At 40.1% G+C, this 21,687-nt stretch overlaps 2 protein-coding genes across 3 annotated transcripts; both read right to left on the minus strand.

The window, feature by feature from the left end:
* Positions 1-917: 917 nt before the first annotated feature.
* LOC116314492 (dipeptidyl peptidase 9-like) lies at positions 918-16,236 on the minus strand. 2 transcript variants are annotated; one of them, XM_031732552.2, is made up of 21 exons: positions 16,055-16,236; positions 14,679-14,762; positions 14,297-14,535; positions 13,978-14,090; positions 13,480-13,653; positions 10,931-11,099; positions 10,576-10,686; positions 9,353-9,481; positions 9,189-9,250; positions 8,976-9,076; positions 8,576-8,753; positions 8,319-8,478; positions 8,101-8,180; positions 7,253-7,405; positions 6,600-6,735; positions 4,879-5,024; positions 4,559-4,705; positions 4,319-4,471; positions 3,732-3,874; positions 2,934-3,045; positions 918-2,026 (listed from the first exon to the last, which is right to left on the minus strand). In XM_031732552.2, the coding sequence occupies exons 2-21, from the start codon at positions 14,732-14,734 to the stop codon at positions 1,934-1,936; spliced, it is 2,655 nt and encodes an 884-aa protein (XP_031588412.1). In that variant the 5' UTR covers positions 14,735-14,762; positions 16,055-16,236; the 3' UTR covers positions 918-1,933. The 2 variants fall into 2 exon arrangements, with proteins under 2 accessions (XP_031588412.1, XP_031588404.1); XM_031732544.2 differs by having other exon boundaries at positions 10,931-11,102.
* Positions 16,237-16,639: 403 nt separating this feature from the next.
* Positions 16,640-19,230, minus strand: rps15 (ribosomal protein S15). The gene is made up of 4 exons (XM_031732563.2): positions 19,130-19,230; positions 18,646-18,731; positions 17,990-18,224; positions 16,640-16,802 (listed from the first exon to the last, which is right to left on the minus strand). The coding sequence occupies exons 1-4, from the start codon at positions 19,205-19,207 to the stop codon at positions 16,689-16,691; spliced, it is 513 nt and encodes a 170-aa protein (XP_031588423.2). The 5' UTR covers positions 19,208-19,230; the 3' UTR covers positions 16,640-16,688.
* Positions 19,231-21,687: the final 2,457 nt, after the last annotated feature.

A 21,687-nucleotide genomic window follows, 5' to 3' on the forward strand; every position in this document is an offset into this window, starting at 1 on the left:
ACCCGGTGGTCTTCTGCTGCTGTAACCCATCTGATTCAAGGTTCAGGGTGTTGTGTATTCAGAGATGTTTTTAAGCTAATAAGTGACTACTTGAGATACTGCTACCCTCCAGTTAGCTTAAAGGATACTAGTGATTCCCCTCTGACCTGTTGCATTAGAGAACAGCAGAGAACTCTCATTCACTGGGTATTTTCTATTTTTCGGGCCATTCTCTATGAAACCTAGGTTTTTCTGGAAAATCCCAGTAGATAAGCCGTTTCTGAATCACTCAGACCAGCCTGCCTGACATCAACAACCACACCACAGTCAAAGTCACTTAAATCACTATTCATTCCTTATTCTATTGTCCAGGTTGACCTTTCACCATGTCTACATGCCTACATGTCTAAGTGACTAATAAGACATGGCTAATTAGAGGTTTGCAATAACAATTGAACAAGTGTACCAAATAAAAGTGGCCAGTGTGGGTACCATATAAAAATATGTATCTTGTCATGTATTTCTGGAAACTGCAAACTGACATATTTCCCCCAAAGGAACAAATATTGCCATTGCCTTCTTCTTCAAACACCTGCTTGTTTATTGAAGTGATTTTAAGGGCAGTGGAATCCAGTTAAGTCTCTGCGGTGCTACCAAATCAATATGAAGCATCACTCAATACATCTAAAGGTCACCACGGCATCAGCTGCCACGTGTTTGGGGAGCTACTGTTGTAGCTGAGGTGGATTTCTATAAGTCAGGTGGAGTCTAATGTGAAGAGGAATACAGGAGCCAGGGGTCTAATTGAGCCTTTAAGCCACACTTGACATTTAAAATAGTAATTTTAAAAAACCTCTTAATCCCGGAAAATATGAAGTACAACAAGACACATAACCCTTCACAGGTAGAAAAATAATTAGACCGCACCAATAGAAAGCTTGTGATTGATTCATACATTTATTCATTATCATGTACAAATTGTATTTCGGTGGTACAAAGCTGTTGTAAGACTCCAGTGCTCACCCTCTTGTTGTCTTTATTGCAGTAAAAAAGGGAAATACCAGCATGATCAAGAGTCAAGAGGTACTTTGGCAAATATAAATTATGTGTTAAGAAGGCAAGCAGACATCTCGAGCAATGTAATATTACGGGGTAAGACGGCGCAAAAACATCAATGAGTGCCTTCCATCAGCACTCATGAAAAAAAAAGAATAAAAATCCATAAAAATATTTCATTTTAAACAACAAACGCTAAAAACACAGACAGAGGAAGAGCCTTGATTTTCTTCCTTTCTTGATTATTACACCAACTCCAAGGTACAGACCCACAGTATGTATGGCTATTGTGAGGGTGGGTGTGAGTGTCTGTGCTTATGTATGAGATGAACTGTATTTTACATATGCATGTATACTGTAAAAGTTTAAGTCTGCAAATGTGTGTACACATTCCATGTCATATCTGTGAACTGTAACCCCCGCTTCTACCTCTGACTGGAGTAAACAAAACAGGTTTGGGGGGGCGGGCAAACAATTTGATAACGTTTGGCAGAAACCATCGTGGCTGTAGAAATGAAGATGTGAGTGAGCAATGAGTCAGACTGACACAGCCTGCAAACATTTCTTCACAAGTCTTTGTTCGGCTTTCTGGGTGGGACACCACATGTTGTGCACGTAAACCTTTCTCCAGACTGTACATGGGGGTGAAGGGAGCGTGAAGAAGACTGGGAGAGCAATTGAGTAACAGAACGAGACAGAGAGAAGGAAATGTAATGCAGAAGTGATACAAATGGGGGGGGCTGGTGGCTGCTGGGTATCTGATGTGTTTCTCGCTGACGGGGTAAACATAAATGGGCTGGGGTGGGGAGGTCATGGAGAATACAGGTGGGCGGACAGTTGGGAGGGGTAAAAGAAGGAAGAGGGGAACTTGACTTCACTTCTCCCCTGTTGTCTGGTTTTAGAGGTATTGTTGTAGAAAGTGCAGCAGCATTATCTCGTAGTGTTCTCCAGACTCAGGGCAGCGGATACTGTGCCGCTCGTTGGGGTAGACCTTTAAAAATTAAAACAGAGCAATCAACCAACATCAGCAAATTAATTTATAAATTAATGGACATGCTCTTTGTGTGTGTAACCAATCATATCTAATCTAGAAAATATCTTTTTTGCCCTCGAAGCCACTCATGACCTTCTTTACAAAGGTTGTTTTTGTAGCCTAGAATGCACCTGCTGTTGCTAGGTTACACAAACCATCTCCCTTAACCATACATAACTGGGCCGTGAGCGACAGACAAGCTCTGTTTAACCTTTCACAATGTCAACACCAACACTGATAAACTCAACACTTCTTGATTTTGATTGGTTGGTGACAGAGAAGTGGTTCAAGAGTTAACTTGTATTTCCAAATGAAAGCACTGTGAGCGCAGCTGGAAAAAGAAGCTGCTTTGCATCATCGCACTGAACGCTGTCGATGCAAAGTGTCACAGCATTTGTATAGAACACAGTGGCTGTCATTATGGAAATAGCTGCCCGCTGACACTAAAGGTTCAAAATACAAAACAACAGTCCTAATCCTAATATATAATCCAACTACTGTATTATGTTAACTGAAGTTAATTCATTGAACTATAAATAAGTGATAGAAGCAAAATCCTGTGAAAACTAAGATGGCCCTTAGCAGTAAAAGTGCACTTTCTTCTATGTTTCTGGAAGCATGATCTGATATCCAAGTGTTGGTGATGTTATATTATCACCATATAGGCTATATTATCATAATAATAATGTTGGTCCAGGATCAGCACTGCATCTGACCAGTGACGTTGTTCGAGCGTTCACTATCACTAACAAACCAACATGAGTGATCAACTGCAACATTGATCCTGGATAACATGATTGTGATAATACTGGAACAACATAAACATACACACACACGTATTATGTTCTTAAGATATGAAACAAACCTGAAGCTGGTAGGGCTTTCCAGCCCGGATTATCTGTGACACTAGGAAATTGGTGTGGAAAAAGTGTACATTCTCATCCAGAAAGCCGTGGAGAATAAGCAAACGGTTGGGCCTGAAGAAGAGAGTTACCATGTGATTAGTTCAACTGCAATGAATATGTGTTCCGAGAACAGTAAAAACATGTTCCCAACATTACAAATGTTTTAGGTGGCACAAAGAGATTTATAGAATGATTACACAAATGCAGTTATAAAAAACTTTTTTACTTTCACTTTCAGTATGGGGTTTTTAAGGTCATCACTAGAAACCTAAAAAGTGAGGTTCCATCAGGATGCAATCTTAACTTTTGTAGAACTTATTTTACATACAAAAAATAATAACAAAAATAATCCACTGCTTTTGACTTAAAGGAAGACCCTGCTACTGAAACATCAATAACTCAACGTTCCTCAGCTACTAAAAATGATCCAAGTAGCCCAAGGACACAAAGGCAAGGTGTGGCATGCATAAGCACGAGTTCAAGAGTTAAAATATTTTAAGAGTCACATTTTAAGGTGTTTTATAAGAATGAGACAGAAGAAACTGATTTTTTAAGTTTTTGAACTGTCAGTTGCGCACAGGAATCGGACTGACCAAATGTGAAGCACATTCAACAAAAATATAACATTAAAGATCCTACAATTGTTATTAAAATGCAGAGACAATATTGGAAACTGCAGAGAATGTGCATTTTGATTTAAAAAATTCAAATACCTCATAAACTCTTGTTAACTTAAATAAGAGTGTGTGTGTACTGACTCGCTAGGGAGCTTGTCCACATGCAGCGCCACAGATCCCTCCTCGTAGCCCTGTTGGTTGTTCTCAGGCACATCCATGTAACGCTCTGTGTAGCCTGTGTCGTAGGCCATCCACACAGTCACTGGGGCTCCTGCAATAGCCAGCTGTCAGGGACGGAAAAGAAATAACATTAAAAGAAAAAGAATTCATCATAATCTGGAAAGAAGTCATTTTGCAGGAGAGTAATTGTTTAGGTTTACTGTGTGTGTTATAATACAGTTATTAATGGTATATTCTGATGTCATTGTTTTACATCTGATATGCACGCATGTCACAAGAAAAATCTTTAGCATAGCGATCTATCTCCAGACATCTCTACTTAATAAAGACTAATGGCTAACACACTCCAAGACAGACACCATGTGGATGCAACTGGCAACTGCATCACAAATTAAGTTATGAGCAATAAGCAAACAGAGAATTAAGAAATGATTTCTCCATTTTATATTGCATTAAATAACAAATGCCTGCATGTTTTGGGCTAAAGGCAAAAGTTTCATATGGTTTTAACAATAAACGACAGCTTAAGGGTGAAAATGCAGTCCAACCTTAAAGATATTGGGTCGCTGGATGAGGCCCATGAGAGAAAGAAAACCTCCATAGGACCAGCCATGGATGGCAACACGGCTCAGGTCCACAAAGTTAAACTTCTCTGCTACATACTGCAGCCCCTCCACCTGGTCTTCAATCTCTACTTGACCCTGGAGAGGCAAACAGAGTTATTTCGGCTGGAGCTTTCACATCACATCTATTTCTTTAATGATACTGGATTATGTGTCAAACTTTACCATTTTGTTTTTGAGTGCTCCTTCAAATTCAAGGCCCCTCTGACAAGAACCCCTCCCATCAATGACAACCACAGCATAGCCGAGAGAAGCCAGCGTGTTCAGGCGGAGGTATTTCATGCCCTTAAAAGAGTTGTTAACCAACTGCACCTACATATACAAAGACATAATCACGTTCTTAGAAACATTTTGTTTACACAGTAATAGACTTTCAGAGCAGCATTTATTAGCCACAAAGGGAAGGCAGCAATGATTAGATCTTATGTAACAAAGCCGTATGATTACACAGTTAGAAGTAAGACGGATAAGATGCAGCTACAAACCTGTGGGCCTCCGTAGACAAAGAGAACAGTGGGGTGTTTCCGCCCAGACTGCAGGTTGTGAGGCTTGTATACCATCCCATAAAGCTGGAAGCCTGACTTCCCCGGAAAGTCGAAAATCTCAGGTGGATTGTAATCTCCCGGACAACCTGGACGACATCAACAAGCAGTCACTAGATTAGGCATACACAAACAAGGTTTTATGTCAAATAACATTTAAATTGTGAAATGACTGGTTCTCTTATATAATGCTTTTCTACTCAAAGTGCTTCATACAACATGCCTGAGAACCCTTTGTCAACAAATGTTACAGCAGAAAAAACCTCAGCACTCTAAAACATATTACAGAACTAAATGATTGATTGGGAATAAAAAAAAGAAACGTTTTAGTGTTTAAGGTTACTGACACTCTTGAACCTGTACTATATTCCACAGCTGGACTCTGCTGCAGGTTTATTTTTCCTTCACATTTTAACTCTCTGCTCAGCCAGATTTTTACAGCTTCAAAATATTGTTTCAGTTAAAAGCACAATCATGAGAAGTAACTCTGTAGGAGCTCCTGCAATAGGGTGGTGGTTAATAGAGATTTATGTTTTAGTGGGAAATCTACACCTCAACCACAACCCCCCCGAATTCCACCACATAACCTAATGTTCACCTCTCTAGAAATTTAACTACAGATTGCATCGACTGTGATTGGCCTGTTCAGTACTGTCAATTCCTGCTGTGCATGTTCGGCTACTTTGAGTTAGCATATTGATTGTTATTCCCTAAGTGGCTAAATACAAGGAAACATAATTCTAACATCAATATAAGGACTCTCAAATGTCAGCAAATTTCAGGAGGGAGACTGCAGAATTTATCGGAATGGACGTGGAGGAAGAAAAAAACAAAACCAACAAAGAAACAAATAAAACGCTGTCTATCGTCTGGCACCACACATAAAACACCAAGATACAGCCACAAGGTAATTACACATAATGCACCTGCACAAGCATAAATGCTAGCAACAATGTCGGCCACTAGATAGTTTACACCGTCTGCAAAAATTCACTGCAAAAGTCTAAATCAAGACTTCCTCTTCAATTCCTACTCTTCCAACAAAGCACAAACTGTTCAAGCTAACACCCATATAATGAAAACTACATTAACTAATGGTGTAGTGCTGAAAAAAAATGTATATAGAGCAATTTTCAATCCATTGTGATGGTTTGGTCCATGATAAGTGGTTTGAATTAAAGAGGTTAATAAACTTAAAGCCTTAAATTTGCATTCAGGAGTTCCAAGGCAACCAGAAACAGAAGAAATGTGATGATGTTTAGGATCTTTTCCTAATGTGAACATTCACACTTGGACAGACTATCCTCTGCACAAAACTATACTGACACAGAGAGGCTTTGTTTTGTTTAATGCCAGACTTGTAATTTTTTAACTGCAAGAGAGGTTTTTTAAAAAAAGGAACAAAACATTTACCATGTGAAAAACAAATTTATCAAATCGTTTGAGAGATTTTAAAACAATGACTCTTGGCTGACTTTTCCTTTGGTAATGCATAGCCACAAAATGTCAAACAAGTACTTTTTGTTGGAACTAACCACTTATAGACAGAGGAATGCAGTTGCTCTTGGATACTATCTCAGTGTACACACTGCTGACAAGCAGTGCCTCTCCGTCTTTAGTATGAGCGATGTTACATGGTCTTTTTTACATCAGGCTCTGTTTACCTGGCGATTCCATCATGCTGGCCCAGAACTCAGGAACCATGTGCAACGGGTCACCTTCTGAGCCAGTCAGCTTGTAGACGTGAACACAGGGAGGAGTACTCACGTTGCTGTAGTGGCTGACAAAAAAGTCAAAGTTCTGCAAGAAAAGAGAAGAGAAAGAGATGCCTTATAAAGAACAGGAAGGAAATAAAAGGCAAGAGGGATGCAAAGTTGTATCACTAACTACAACAAAGCCTGACATGAGACACTATCAAGTATGCTGTCAATACTCTCTTTAAACGCTTCCCTCAAGCCAGTGCTTTATTTCTCACTGCTCTTAAGCAGGCAGTTTTTCTCTTTACTTAAACCTTCTCTATATCCTCTATTAGCTGTACTTAATCTGGACTGGTTGTGTTTCCCCAGGTGTAAGACAACAACACATATTTATTTATTTATTTATTTATTTATTTATTTATTATTCATATATTTGAAATTTAATTCTGGCACAGACTGAAGTATTTGTTCCCACCAGAACTACTCAAAACAGTAAAATATGTTAAAGCAACTCAACTGTTGAGCAACATGTTAAGAAAACAGCTGGATAAACAGCTGGATTACTGAAATTTGCACACAGAGTTAGGCAAACAAGTACGTGCACAAATAAATGATAGTACCTGACTAACAGAGCAGCTATGAGAGAAGCCAGGCTTAGTTAGTCTGACCACATCTCCAGGTGACTCATAGCTGACCACGTAAAGATGATGCTCCAGAGGAGTGTCTCTGGTGCCCTGGAAATACACCAACTTTGTTGCCTCATTGACCCAGATCTAGCAAAGGAAACATCAGAGAACATTTGAAGGTGAATGAAAACAGCAACTCTCAGCAAAAATACAGCAATGGTCTTTTCAGATGCCATAAAGTAGTCCATGACAAACCTAAATAAAGCCACTGAAACATCTTTGTTTCAAGTAATATTTTAAAATATTTTAGAAAAGCTGACACCTAGTCAGCATTGGTGCTGAACTCCAGAATACAGAATACAGAAAATACAGAAAATGTACAGTTCAAACAAACATGTATATTTGACTGTTCTAGTGATTTTTTAAAGGCAGCATCAGGTTAACTTGTCATATTTCAGCTTCAGTAGCACTTGAGGGTGTTTGCATCCATACTATGCACAATGTTGACATGTTTAGACATGTTTTTTGTCCATCTGTTTTACCCAGACTGTAAACAAAAAAAAGTCCTGAAACAAGCAAAAATTGAAATTGACTGCAGCAGAAGCCTGACAGAAAATCTCCAGGGAAATACCAAATGTCAGCTGATGTGGATCTGTTGTCAACTTCAGGCACTGCAGCACCAGTCTTTTTATAAACACCCTAAAATTAGGATTTAGAATCAGCAGCACTCCAAATTCACGATCATTACTTGAGATTAAAAGTGAGAACTGCCCAAATATTTTCTTACTGAGTTCACCTGTATCTCTCATAGGTGTGATTTTTCTTTTGTATTTGGCACTCACCTTGGAACCATGTCTTGCCAACACTTCCCATTCCCCACAGGTCAATGTAACCTCTTCTTTGATTGCACATTTAAAGTCTCCTGGAGGACAAAAAAGTAAAAATCAACATTCTATAATGTAAACGCTAACAGCTGAGTCTAAAGACAAAAATAATATCAGCCTAAAAAATCTGATTATCTCATTTCAAATCAATGCAGAGGCATCTCCTAGTTTCTCACCCTCTAGGTGCTGGTATTCCTCTATCCAACGGTAGCAGCCTGGTTGTAACTGGGATGTGATTTTATACAGATGGCTGAAACCTGTTTTAGACTCATTTACCCAAATGAAAGTAAACTCATCTTCTGTCGTTTGAATAAAGGGATAGAATATATCATGAACCTGCAGAAAGAAAAAAAGCGTCATAATTAGAATTTACAAATGTACTTAATCAGTTTATTTTAAAGGTAGCCATAGAGTGCCGTGAGAAAACATTTACATTTATCCAGACGTCAGTGGTTTCTTCATAGATTATGTATGGCTGCGTGTTAGTGGGCACAGCCTCCAGACTCTCCTGTCTTAGAGCTGGATCATCTGTCACTGGGATGAAGAGGGCGGGTGGCAGCAGAACAAGTTGCAGTTTCCTCTGACTGCGGTCTAACAGCACTGCCCAACCACTACAACAGAGAGCAGACAACGATCAAAAGACTGCTTTGTATGGAAAGATGAGCAATCGTGAATGAAAAATAGTTCCCTCCAGTATAACTTCTGTAAAAACTAACGAGACTATCGTGTACGTCCACAGGTCCCAAACTGATGCCACAATTTTAAAAGGTTCTCAATCAGACAGTTTCTTATGCTGGTTTATTCTGAGAGTGGCAGAATTTTGCAACACTCACTATTTGCCGTCACTCGTCCATCCTACTCTGGCGATGTATTCTGTCCCAGGAAACAAGGAGTTAAAGGGGGCGACCAGTTCTTTGTCGTGTGTGCTCACTATCTGTAAATACACATACACATGCATACACACACATGAGATAAAGATCATGCTAAAGAATGAAGATGCTAAAGCACATAGAAAAAAAGTGAAGAAAAGGAAGTGAGACACTTGCTCTTCCTTGATGATCTGTCTTGATCTCTGCCAGTTTAAGTGTAGACTGGGGATTTTTGCTACCTGTAAATAAGAGATTAGAAAAAAATACAAGTTGTAGAAATGTGTGTGTGTGTTTTCACTACTCTAAATTCTTGTGCGTACATTGTGCAAACCTGCACTGACCTGTGCGAGGATATCTGTATGCATCTGCTTTTCGCTCCTCAAGTGCCGGAGATGGAACATGAATAATTTCTACCTCTGTCTCATCCACTTCTTCATACAGAAGGTACACTGTTTTACCTCCATTAGGGTCTGACGGGAAAAAAACAATTAACACAATTTATCCAAAGAAACAGAACCTATAACATGGGCTGTAAGTAATGTTCCTTAAGCACACGAATTGCTTTTGTTAGTAATAGCCGTTGAGCCGAGAACCTACTTGGCTCAAATCGAAGCAGCTCGATTCAACTCAGTTTCGGAAGTTTTCCATTACAATTGAGTGCCACCTAATGTACGTGGGGTCGTTATAGCCAGGGGTGCACATAAGTGGTCCGCAGGTGCGCATTCGCTGTCAAAATAAAAGACGTGCACCAGAAAAGAAGTTGCAACGCGCGTTTGCGTACATATAAAAGGCACTGTTTTTGTCCGCTAGAGATGGATTTTCACAGCATATTCTGCACCACATCTCTGTGCGTTCATCATTTGTTTGAAGCCAGCTCACCTCCTGCAACCACCTTTCCGAGAATACGCGCTTCTTTTGCGGTTCGGACTCCTTCTGACATTTCTTTGGAGGTGGAGGAACACCAAATTAATTGCTTAAAGGGGCTTGCTTCTTCGACATCTTTAAGAGTTCTAAACAAATGTCTGTCCTCCTCCAGAAAATCTTATGTACGCAAACGCGCGTTGCAACTTCTTATCTGGTGTGCGTCTTTTATTTTGACAGCGAATGCGCACCTGCGGACCACTTATGTGCACCCCTGGTTATAGCAACGCAGCTGAAAGTTCAGCGACATTATTTGTATGCAACACGAACACCATAACAATAGAGGGCGTCGAGGTGATGGTACACCTGCTGCTCAGTGTATGGCTTTTTGTCAGGCTTGGGGACCACAATGTTGATTTCTGTGCAGCCTTTTCTCTCATTGCCAGGTTTTAAAAATGGCAGCTTTGATTTCTGTAAAGGAGACACCCACATGACTCATCGAGTGACGCCACTGACTAGCCAATCGGTCACATACAGTCTGATGACATCACATTTTTTGGATCAGATCTCAGGCCACTTGGAATCCTGGCCAAGCGGGTACTAAAAAGTACCTGGTACCAGGTACTACCACCTAATGGAAACCCCTAAAAACTGAGTCAAGCTGAGCTGAGCTGGTACTATTGGAAAAGGACATACTGCTGACCTTCTACTGCTGTGGGGCTCCACCAGTAGCCAGTGAAACGGTCAAACTCTTCCTGGATGACAAAAGTTGCTACACCTGCAGACTTGGGGTCCTCCTTAACATTATCTAAACCTGGAAGAAATTGAATAAATTAGCAAATGGGTTCAAATCCATACGCCATATTCATATGCCTAAACACAAAACTGAACATGTGGTATCTCAAAGTTGTTTTCTCTCTGCGCTACAAAGTGAAATTGGATGAAAAAAAAAGGGAAGATGAAGTGCCAAAACAAGACACACATTAATAGTATGAAATTTGTAAAGCTCACTCAATAAAAATACTGTTTAAATTTTTTTTTAAAAAGAGTCTTCAGACCTTTATGGCAGTACGTGAGTCGCCTTTCCTCGCCTGTCTTAATGTTGGCTATCCACAAGTCATTGTTGTTGATAAAGGCTATAAAGTCTGGATCTCCAGGGCAGATCTTGGGGTCCATACGGGTCCCTGAGCACTGGGTCTTGATCTCCATAGGCTTTACAGGAGCTGACTGCTAAAACCAACAAAAACAGTCTTAGTCAAAAGGAAATTGAATGTTACGTGGACAGAGCGAGAGCCTTATGAAAACATTAACCTGATTCATGAAAAGAAATTCGGAAGTTTAGAGGAAAGACATTAGGACAATCAAAAAGAGTTCTGTGAACTAAGTTAACTCAGTCTGTAACATCTGCTGACTTGAAATACTTGTTGAGTTGTAAAGAGAAGCTCAGATAACAGCTTGAGATTGTTGGTCTGCACAGCCAAGCAAATGACAGCAAGTACAGACCACCCATATGGATGCACGTGGTTATTTTCAGTGACTCAGACCAGCTCATGATTTTGTAAAGTGACTCAACGCATTCGAGCTATTGCAATTTCTCCTACCAGTGAGGATGTTGTTGTATGTTTATACAAATCTCATTTATCTATTATTTAACCAGTTTGTTTATTCTTTTTATCTTGTTAAACTCATCATCAAGATTCAGCAGCAGCATCATGCACTCCAAAAACTCTTCAAATACAGTGTAATGTACAAGGAAATCCCTGTTGCTTCAAGTAGGTTAAATTAAAATTATAAAAGGCACAAGCACAGCAGGAGAAAGACCTGAAGTGCACCTCTGACAAACAGTAAAAACAATCTAAATGAATCTTAATCCAAGGTCCAAAGCGAGTTTTACAGCTGTTACTATTGATAGGCATCTAAAAAATGTTAACTCTCCCAAGATTTGTAGTCGATACACCTATGGTATCAATTTGAAACTCCTATGTCGCCTTGTTTTTGAGTTATTGCATTCACAAACTCAGGTGTTCCATTGCTTGCCTGTCTGTCCACCAGGCAGGGTGATAGCATTACCCCATCAGCCTTTTACAGCTGATGGGTAAAAAATGAGCTGTACTGTCGAAATTACTTATATTAAGATGTCGGAGGGATTCAATGTGCAGTTACACTTCTTTACACTGACAGAAAGGGGAGTTTCAGTTTTATGGCCCACTTAAGAAGAAGGTGGCCCACAACGCAAAGTCAGTCTTACATTCCTGCTCTAGCCATTAATCACACAAACACATGAAATGTAATAACTTATAACATGGAAACACTATTCACTGACTGTGTGTCTGGAAGAAGGTCTGACAGGAAACTCACAGATAGAGGTCGTCTCTACTAGGGATGGGTATTGATAAGATTTTCACGATTCCGATTCCATTTTCGATTCTGTTTAACGATTCGATTCTTTATTGATTCTCTTATCGATTCTTATTTTTTAAAAAGGAGAACACTAAGGTCGATTAGCTTAGAACTTTGTTTTATATCTTCTCTTTGAACAAGATAGAAATTTAGGAGTAACATGGCCTTACAAACCCAACAGTGAGATCTTAAGAGATCCACAGCCTACGGCTCTTGAATGGGGTGTCACAGGGTCCCCAGGAAAAAAAAATGTAAATGTAAAATAATAAAATAAATATTCTTCTGTAGCATTAACAAAGTATAACATGAATTATTCTGTAGCAATTACACAAGAATATCCAGTAATGTCCCTGCCTACAATTAAACACATTCACTTACCGAAAATCGGGGGCATCTGCTGTGGCAAATGGGTGCAAGCCTTTTACCACAAACTTAGTCACTGCTCGGTGACATTCGTCTATCCTGGCCTGAAAGGAGACGCTACCGGTAGACTGCAGCGAGAACTGCCAGCCAGACTCTGTCTCTCTCATCATGGTCACCTAAATGCAGCGCACAGTAATGGTGGGTTTTGTAATAAGGCAAATCGCGCTAACATAATATGCACTTTTAGCTGATTATTTACCTGCCGCATTAACGGGAGAGGACGTGCAAACGTTACCGCTGCTGCTGGGTTGAGATTCACGAGTCCGGAGCGGAATTAAAAACACGACATTCATTTAAGGTTATCGCGTGTTTTGTGAGCAAATGCTTTTGCATATTCGTAGTGTTTCCTCCCTTAAATGAAATATCTACTTTGCAAGTATTGCAAGTTGCCCCGTTGCCATCCGTTCTCGTAAAGTATAACCAAACTTTTGAGCGTTTGAGCCACTTAGGCGCCCTGCCAGGTAAATGACGCTCCGCAACGTGGTGACGTCTTTCCGGGCGACTGGAATCGATAAAGGAATCGTTTGCAAAAATGGCAAACAATTCCAAGGAATTGAAACAGTGAAAACCGGTTCTCAACAAGAACCGGGTTTCGATACCCATCCCTAATCTCTACCTTGCAGGTATTCCTTGGTATCCCTCTAATTGAACGGCTACACAGTATTTACAGGTTTATGAGCCAAAGTAATGTATTTAACATAACAGTGTCATTACACATCTGTACAGATCCATTCTTTAATCAAGAGAATCTAAGAATTGCAAAAAATTGAGCAGCTGTACTCACGATGAAACCATTGTTGCCACCGTCTTGACAGTAGAATAGGCTATTACTAGCCTGGAAGAGGAACAGTCCAGTCTGGGAATGGTAGTCATAGGATGTAATACCAAATGCTCCCAAACGTTTACGCTCTCTCAGCAACTCCTCCTCTCGAGAATATGCCCCCTGGTGCGGCGTAGCCTTAGAGCAACAACAGGAAAACATATGGATAAGATTTCAATTTACCAAAGGGATTTTTAGAGGTTTGCTATGTAAACCTGTGCATATGCAACGGTACATATATATGTATATATATATATATATATATATATATATATATATATATATATATATATATATATATATATATATCTCATAATAAATGAGAAACACATGATTGAACCACCTTCATCTGCCCCATCACCCCTTCATAGTGGTTGGATAGTATTTTGGGCTTCAATAACAACATACTGGGTAGTTTGGTAGTGGCACAGCACAAACAGAGAAGAGAGATGGGGAATTCACCTGGAAGTGATCCAGCATCTGTTTCCATGACAACACTAAGAGGGCCTCTTTCCGAATCTTCTTGGGGATTTCTGAGTAGAGTAATGAGTTCTCTCTGCTTCCATAAGGCATTCCTGGTAAGCACAAACAAAACCAACAAAGGCAGTGTCAACAAGAAACAACAGGCATTTCACCGTGACTGTTTTAGTATCATGAGGCAATCATCCTCTGCTGCCTTGAGCAGAAAAGCACGACCGAGGTCAACTGAAAGGAGTACAGTTGAGAAAAAGACAGAAATTACCAATTACAAGCTGATACTGGGCATTTTTGTGCGGCTTACCGAGGTAGTAGAGCCGGTGGGAGTGGGGTCCATTTTCATCATTTTTCTGCACGAACTGGAAGTCATGGGGAGCCTTGTTGGCAATCATGCCTGAGTACTTCCTGCTACAGTGGATAATATCTCGCAGGCCCTCCCAAGAGTGTTTCTCCACAAAGAACTGAGATGGCACATCCTCCATTTCCACCACCTCTGCATTATCCGAAAGGCCGTCCACAGCCGTCATGCTCACAGTCACACAGCTGCATGTTGACATTACAAAGAACTGATAAGTGGTGCGGAAACCAAGGCACACCTACACAAGGCCATTCATTTATTGGAACTGGTTTAAATATTATTCATCCATTTTTTTAAGCAAGGCAGACAGACTACATGAACACTGTACCTTGTCCAGATACCCTCTTTATTGTCACAAAGTTTGACCTTCTTGACTCTATGCATTCACTGGTTAACACGTGTGACGTCAGATCTGTAACCAATAAAAGAAGTACAGATGTAATGTTAAAAAATTGTAAATAGAGTTAGTTAGCAAACTTGGAAATTGGGTCATAAATTCTTTATAACAAGAGATATCTGTCTGCACCAGGGTGTTCTTGTCCCATTACATTGAGCCACAGTGCATAACACAAATGCAGAAAGTGGGCCCCAACAGAGGGGAAAATGTATCCTTTATTAAGACTTCAAAAGATACTTGCATACTGCTGTGTCCACTAAAGATGTGAAATCCCCTGAACGATTTTCATATGCAAGTCTATGGTAGCACAAAAGCAGCTGACACATCTACAACTCAGCTTCAGGTAAAACACAGAATTTAGAGTATAGCCCACATTTCTGCCTTTATAATCTCTGTTTAGTGAGAGATTATATGACGCAAACACCTGTGTGGGGGGATACTGTATAAACAACCGAGGTGCTTTTCTGATGCTACTGCTTTGGTAATTATAGTTGACTAATCTAATATTATGGTGAGGCTACTTACATCTGTGTTTAACAAACTCGCAATCAAAACACCAACCAGCATGTAGCACAGAATACGTATGGATGGCCCTAAATAGCGAATTCAACAATAATTTGTTAATCCTCATGTACGAATGTATATTAGCCATACCATAAATCTTCACTTGGATGAAGAACATCTGTAACGTTATTACCGACTGTCTAGTCCTTGTAATCCTCCTATTAGCAATTAAAATTTAACTTAACGTGGCCTCGGTCTTACTAAACACGTTAAAATTACAGGGACCTATGTGCCCGTTGTAAAATAATATACGGAAAGAGCCCATTTGAGTCAGGTATACCTGACAGCGTTTAAAGGCTTAATATTAAGGATGGGAAATTAGTAGAGTGAAATGGTAAAAAATAATAATAATAATAATACCGGTGCCGCTGATGGTAACAGTTAAGGTTAGCTCGCCTACAATAGATCTTTGTTCTTGATTTGCAACTACTCATTCACGCCGGGAAAAACACCGGCAAATTTATTTGAGCGAACATTTCAAAGTCAGCCGATGTTACTGACATCCTGAGGTGAACAACAAAACCCCCAAGATTTTAAAAACAGGCAGCGAAAGACAGTTATTAAATCGCTTTTGCCTTCGCTGCCTTTTGACAGGACTGTTCCCCTCTGTCATTCTCGCTCTGAAGCTAACTAGCTAGCTGCCGTTAACCGGGCTGGAAGCTAGGTTGCCACAAGCTAGCGGTGTCTGGTTTTCTATAAAAACACACTCTGTGAAAGAAGTTAAAATGTAAACCAACACTCACCAATGCGGCCACTGTTTCTTTACCCGGCTTACAAACCTTATTAGCTCGATGTCAATAAACAGTTTTTGAGACCGCTAGAGCTTGTATCCATGGCCCAGAATGGCCACACTCAAATTGCAGCTGGCTCTGTGATTCAAGAGGCGGAACATTCGTACTGGTGGAGTACAAACCCGGTGCTTTTTTTCAGCCGCACCGCTGTTGCTGCTCTGGTTTCAGCGGCGGCAGGAACTTTGTGGTCAGTATTACAACTGCTCACCTTATTTGAGCACGAACAGCGCCCCAGGTCAGGCGATGATGCCTGATGTGAAAAGCTTCAAGATGAAGCAGAGACCATGTCAGAAAGGCTGAAAGCCGTTAATTAGCAAGTCACCAGTGATTTTGACGTGCATATCTTCTGTTTTGTAAAGAAATTTTACATTTCAAGGACTTCCACCAGTCTTCCAGCATAAATCAAAATTCATACAAAGCACCTTATCTTGCAGGCACCTTTCTTGCATTTACGAGGTTTCTGTCACCATGTCATCTTTAAAATATGCATTCAATTTTCATTTTGACCCATAATGTAAAAGAAAATCAACACAATCATGTTGTGTGGAGCACCCAATTTTTTATTTATACAAATAATACAGCCATTCTACTTCAGAGGGATGAAACGAGAAGAGTGTGTGGCTCCAATACCAGGGCGACCGTGCTTCACTGGCTTGTAGGTGATGGAGAACTCTCCCAAGTAGTGACCACACATCTCAGGCTGTGGAGAGAGGACAAACAACAATACGTTAAGTACAGAGGAATAGAATGTTATGTGACACAGATCAGAATATATTTACTGACATTTAAACAAAACAGTTTACCCTCAAAAGCTTGAGCAAAGTAATTTGATGTGTACAAACAGGGATGTGGATTTGAAAAGTGCAATACAGTAGGAATTCTTTTATACAGGATATGCAAGATTCACTAAGGTAAAGTATGATTCAAGCTACTTTTGGCTGACCCCTTCTTTAAAAGGTGGATGCCCTCCCTGACACAACTCCACAGAGATGGGGGTCTCCTCCCTGGATCAAACACAGGAACTTTTGCTTGTCAGTGTAAACCTCTACACTTTGGAGCCACTAAATAACATATGACTTGGTCAGTACCAAAATGGGGAAGCCTGGAGGCATGCAGGATCTATGCACGTTGAAGCTGGCGTGCTTAAGGGTTTTTGCAACACCCGATTATTCTGCATCATCCTGCATTCATAATCAATCGCTATGGGTGATTTGGCTCATAGCATATTTTACTGTCAACTTAAAAATTGATGCGTTTTTTTTTGTTTTTTTTTTAATTTAACTGGACAATATGTCCAGCAGAGCAAGTCTGAAGTATGTTCAGGTCTGAACAAACGTCCTATACTGCAGAAGATTATGCATCACAGTGTACTCAATGTAAAGCGGTGACTTCAGGAAAACTAGCTTATAAGAAATACACTCTTGGAAAACTGATAAAGACCCCTTACATTTTTTAACCACCTAAGACGTCCAAATATTTTATTGCAATTTAGTATATCTGTATTTTCCCAGTGTACTAATTATCAGCTATGTTGAATCACTTTGACAACCATGGTCAGATGTAGCTATAGTTCCACAACTACATAAAAACAACTTTACTTACATTTGAAAAAATGCTGTGTGAGCCACTTGAGCTGAAAGTCTATTTTTAGAGGGCAATGAGTGAAAACTGAATGATGTTGTAAATGGGAAAAAGGTCAATTCATTGGTCATTCATACCTGCTGGACCAATGCACACTTTAGTTTTGGGCTTTTGTTTTTCCCTAATATAAATTCTCATGACCTACATGAGCAGTTGTATAGGATGGGTAAGGTGTTTTAGTTTAATACCAGAAATAAAGCCAGCCCAGCTTTTAACACTGTGCCGATTACCAGACTGACATCTCACCTTGATCTCAACCTGGTTGAAAGTCTTGCCATTGTACACTCCAACCATAGACCCAACCATCTCAGGCAGGATGATCATGTCCCTCAGGTGGGTCTTCACCACCTCTGGTTTCTCCATGGGAGGAGCCTCCTTTTTTGCCTTGCGCAGGCGCTTAAGCAGAGTCTGCTGCTTGCGACGCAGGCCACGGTTCAGCCTCCTCCTCTGGCGGGCACAGTACAGCTGCATCAGCTGCTCACTAGGGGCAGGACACAGAGGAAAGCAATTTAAATTAAGTCTCAGGCCTCCAATTCCCAGATGCAAGTAAGAGAAGAAATCATGTGTCCATACACAAACTATTCAATGCTGCCAGACACATTAAGGTGAAAAAAATGGCTGCCAATATTAGACAAGGAAATAGTTTCAGTGTCCAGTCTCAAGCCTCTTTATTCAGTTTTGACCTGCAAGCGTCAGAGTTGAATAAATCATCTTAAAAATTGGACAATTTCATTTTCCGTGAGTAAAAAGTCAGTATCATCACTTATAAACCCATCTGTTGTCACAGTGAGACACTCACAAATTACTCTACATCAAGTCAAGATGTGTAGTAGTAGTAGCAGTACAGTAACTCTAGTTGACTGAATGACATCACCAGTGACCGTCTCAGTTGTGTCACTTACTAGGACATGTCCAGAAGCTGGTCCAGGTCCACACCTCTGTATGTGAACTTCCTGAAGGTACGCTTCTTCTTGATCTCGGTATCCGCCTGGAAGAAACGGGATCACTCCGGTGAGTATGTAGCTTAGCATTTTACACTGGTGCTTCAGAATTTAACAGGCGTCACTCACTTTCACCATTAAAAGTCTACAGGTCGGTTTAATAATTAATGCACAACCAACTACAGTAATATTATAATGATTATTTTATTTCAGTTACTGCTACGGGTAACGCTCTACCACCGGGTTAGCTTAGCCATAGCTCCGGCTAGTACGGAGTCTGTAAACACAGTTTAATCTTTTATTTGGAGGAACAATTTTCTACAGGATGGTAATAAAAACTGTGGAACTGTTCGATGACACAGTCAGCTGTTCAAAACAACAACTTTAGAGCCCCGATGCATACAGATTGTAGTCTGACTAGCTGCGAGAGGGTACAAACACCTACCATCTTGCCTGATGTTCCGGGGAAAAGAACGGCCAGAAGTCTCGCAAGGCCAGATATCGCGCGATTTCTGGCAAACATCCGGTGATATCTTCCGGGGGTTGATCTCCTCTGTGAACAGCAGGTGGCGCAGCTGCAGAGTTACAGCAGTTTGTGTCCAGTGTCAGATTTCAACCAACGTGTCCTGTTTTCATTACCGCCTGTGTTACCACAGATATGGCAGGGTTAGTTCTGCTTTTTAGGAGAGAAGAGTTGCACAAACAAAAACATTACAGGAAAGTAGTGAGCAGACGGATCTTCGCAGAAAAACAGTAAAAGTATTCCGAATTCTTTTAGTTTGATGAAGTATTTTCAGTTCATGCAGTGTCCCAATTGGCCTCAGATCTTATGAGACTGTTTCATTGAAATAACTAAAACTCCTCATGTTTATCTCGTGACTACATATGTCTAGGTCAGAAACCCCTGGACTAAACATACACAGTTGTAGTCAGTAGTTTATACACACTGGGGCATCTGCATGAATATCATGGTAATTTGTGGCTTTTAATGATTTTCTTAATCTGAGAATTGTAGATTTATACAAGTTGGGAAGGTCTCTGGGAGTCATTTCTACACAACTGCAGATTCCAAGATCATCAGTTCAAGCAACTTTACATCAGTACAAGTTATTCAGATGTATCACCACTTTGCCAAGGTCTGGAAGAAGACCCAAATTATCACCTTCAAATGAGAGAAAAATTGGTTGGGATGATCAGGATCAACCCACAAACTTCAACAAGCAACGTGTTTGTTGTATTTTCAAGTGTCCTTTTTAGCTTGTCTGGATTCACCTGTGACAGATGTATACAAGTGCTAAATGCTTCAACTTGACTTTACATCAACAGCTAGACAGTTGGCACTTGGACACAGTTGGGTCATCCAACAGGACAATGATCCCAAGCACATATCAAAACTGGTTTTCAAATGGCTAAAGCAGACCAACATTCAGCTTCTGGAATGACCTCCCCAAAGCCCCGACCTTGATCCTATTGAAAATTGAATGACCAAATATTCAGTCAGAATTATTTGCTGATGTAAATTTCTGACCATACGTGTAGTGTTTCTAATTGTCCAGGTTTATATAAAACTAGTTAACAGGCTACAGATATAAAGCAATATGTAACCTATTTTATTTGTTATACTGGGACTTGGTTACTTATTGCAATGTTATTCATGACCCTGCCCATCTTATATTATGTCATCTCTGCCTGGTTTGTTGTATCTTCAATTATCCTTTTTAGCTTGCCTGGATTCACCCGTGACGGATGTATACATTGTTCCTTGGTTACACATAAATGCTGTGGCACAAATTCAAAACGTGTCAGTCTAAATAACACGCCCAAGTTCACACCCAGCATGGGTTTTCATAGTGAATAAGTATTCAAAAAATATAGCACCAAATCAATGTATACAAATATATATACATAGGAGTGTTTTATTCACAGCTATATCTATATGAACAATCTATTATCTCCAACATTGCCCAGAATCTACCAAGCCAAATTTAATGAAGCTTGGTGACAGTGTGTTCAGAGGAAGACGCCATTCAATTTTGTACTGATCTGTATGGCTTTCCTTAAAACTGTGAAATAGTACATGGGCTTTGGCAGAGATCTGTGATCTCTGGATGTTTTTCTAGTAGATGACTACTAAAAGGGCAAACCACACTGATTGTTGAACTCAGCCTTCATTCGGAGCTCTGCTGCACTGCTGACAAAACAAACACTTGCCAAAGCATTTAAAACCCAAACTTAAAGCAGCTAATATGACAGTAGGTGTCTCACAGTTTCCCATGACACATGCACACAGACACACACACACACCTACAAGGTCAATATAAAATCACTTATGCTTTTGCAGATAGTAAATTTGTAAATCCAAATTCAAACAGCATTTAAATACACGTTTCATTTGTCTGAACTCACACCAGCACGCACTCACTGGACACTTCATAAGCTACACCAATATGGACTTTTTAGCCCTTATTGACATGATGCGATCTAATGGATTGAGATCTGGTTACTGTGGAGGTCATCTGAGTACAGAAAACTCATTGTCATGTTCACAAAACCAGTTTGAGGTGATTTATGCTTTATGACATGGTCCATTATTCTGCTGAAAGCAGCTGTTAGAATTTTAAAAGGGATGGGCATGGTCAGCTACAATATTCATGTACATTGTGGTGTCGCCCTGTGCTGTCTTTTGCTGCTGTAGCCCATCTGCTTCAAGCTTTGACAGGTTCTGCATTAAGAGATGCTCTTCTGCATACTTTGGTTAATTTGAGTCACCGTTTCCTTCTTATTCAAAGCCTTCTTTGAACTCTGACATCACCAAGGCCCAGAGAACCAGTTTGTGGTGTTGGATATTTTTTTTGATAGTTTATATTTTTCATTTTTATTTCAGGTTTATTTTCCAGAGTGTATTGTTTGACATTTTTTTATCAGTTTCAGTGTTTTAATCTTTTGAATTATTATTGTATGAAGGGCGTATGCCAGATACAAGATTTCGAAGAATCAGTGTAG

Source organism: Oreochromis aureus, linkage group 18, assembly GCF_013358895.1.
Source record: "Oreochromis aureus strain Israel breed Guangdong linkage group 18, ZZ_aureus, whole genome shotgun sequence".
Classification (NCBI taxonomy): domain Eukaryota; kingdom Metazoa; phylum Chordata; class Actinopteri; order Cichliformes; family Cichlidae; genus Oreochromis; species Oreochromis aureus.

What these genes read in the sequence shown, in the direction of transcription:
- LOC116314492 (XM_031732544.2), bottom strand. Translation starts at nt 14,734, where the DNA reads ATGCATAGAGTCAAGAAGGTCAAACTTTGTGACAATAAAGAGGGTATC. An exon ending in CCACCGGCTCTACTACCTCG is followed by an intron (nt 14,091 to 14,296) that starts GTAAGCCGCACA and finishes TGTGCTTACCAG; the next exon opens with GAATGCCTTATGGAAGCAGA. An exon ending in ACTCACGTACTGCCATAAAG is followed by an intron (nt 10,687 to 10,930) that starts GTCTGAAGACTC and finishes AATTTCTTCCAG; the next exon opens with GTTTAGATAATGTTAAGGAG.
- rps15 (XM_031732563.2), bottom strand. Translation starts at nt 19,207, where the DNA reads ATGTTTGCCAGAAATCGCGCGATATCTGGCCTTGCGAGACTTCTGGCC. An exon ending in CCGGAACATCAGGCAAGATG is followed by an intron (nt 18,732 to 19,129) that starts GTAGGTGTTTGT and finishes CGTTTCTTCCAG; the next exon opens with GCGGATACCGAGATCAAGAA. An exon ending in CAGCTTCTGGACATGTCCTA is followed by an intron (nt 18,225 to 18,645) that starts GTAAGTGACACA and finishes TCCTGCCCCTAG; the next exon opens with TGAGCAGCTGATGCAGCTGT.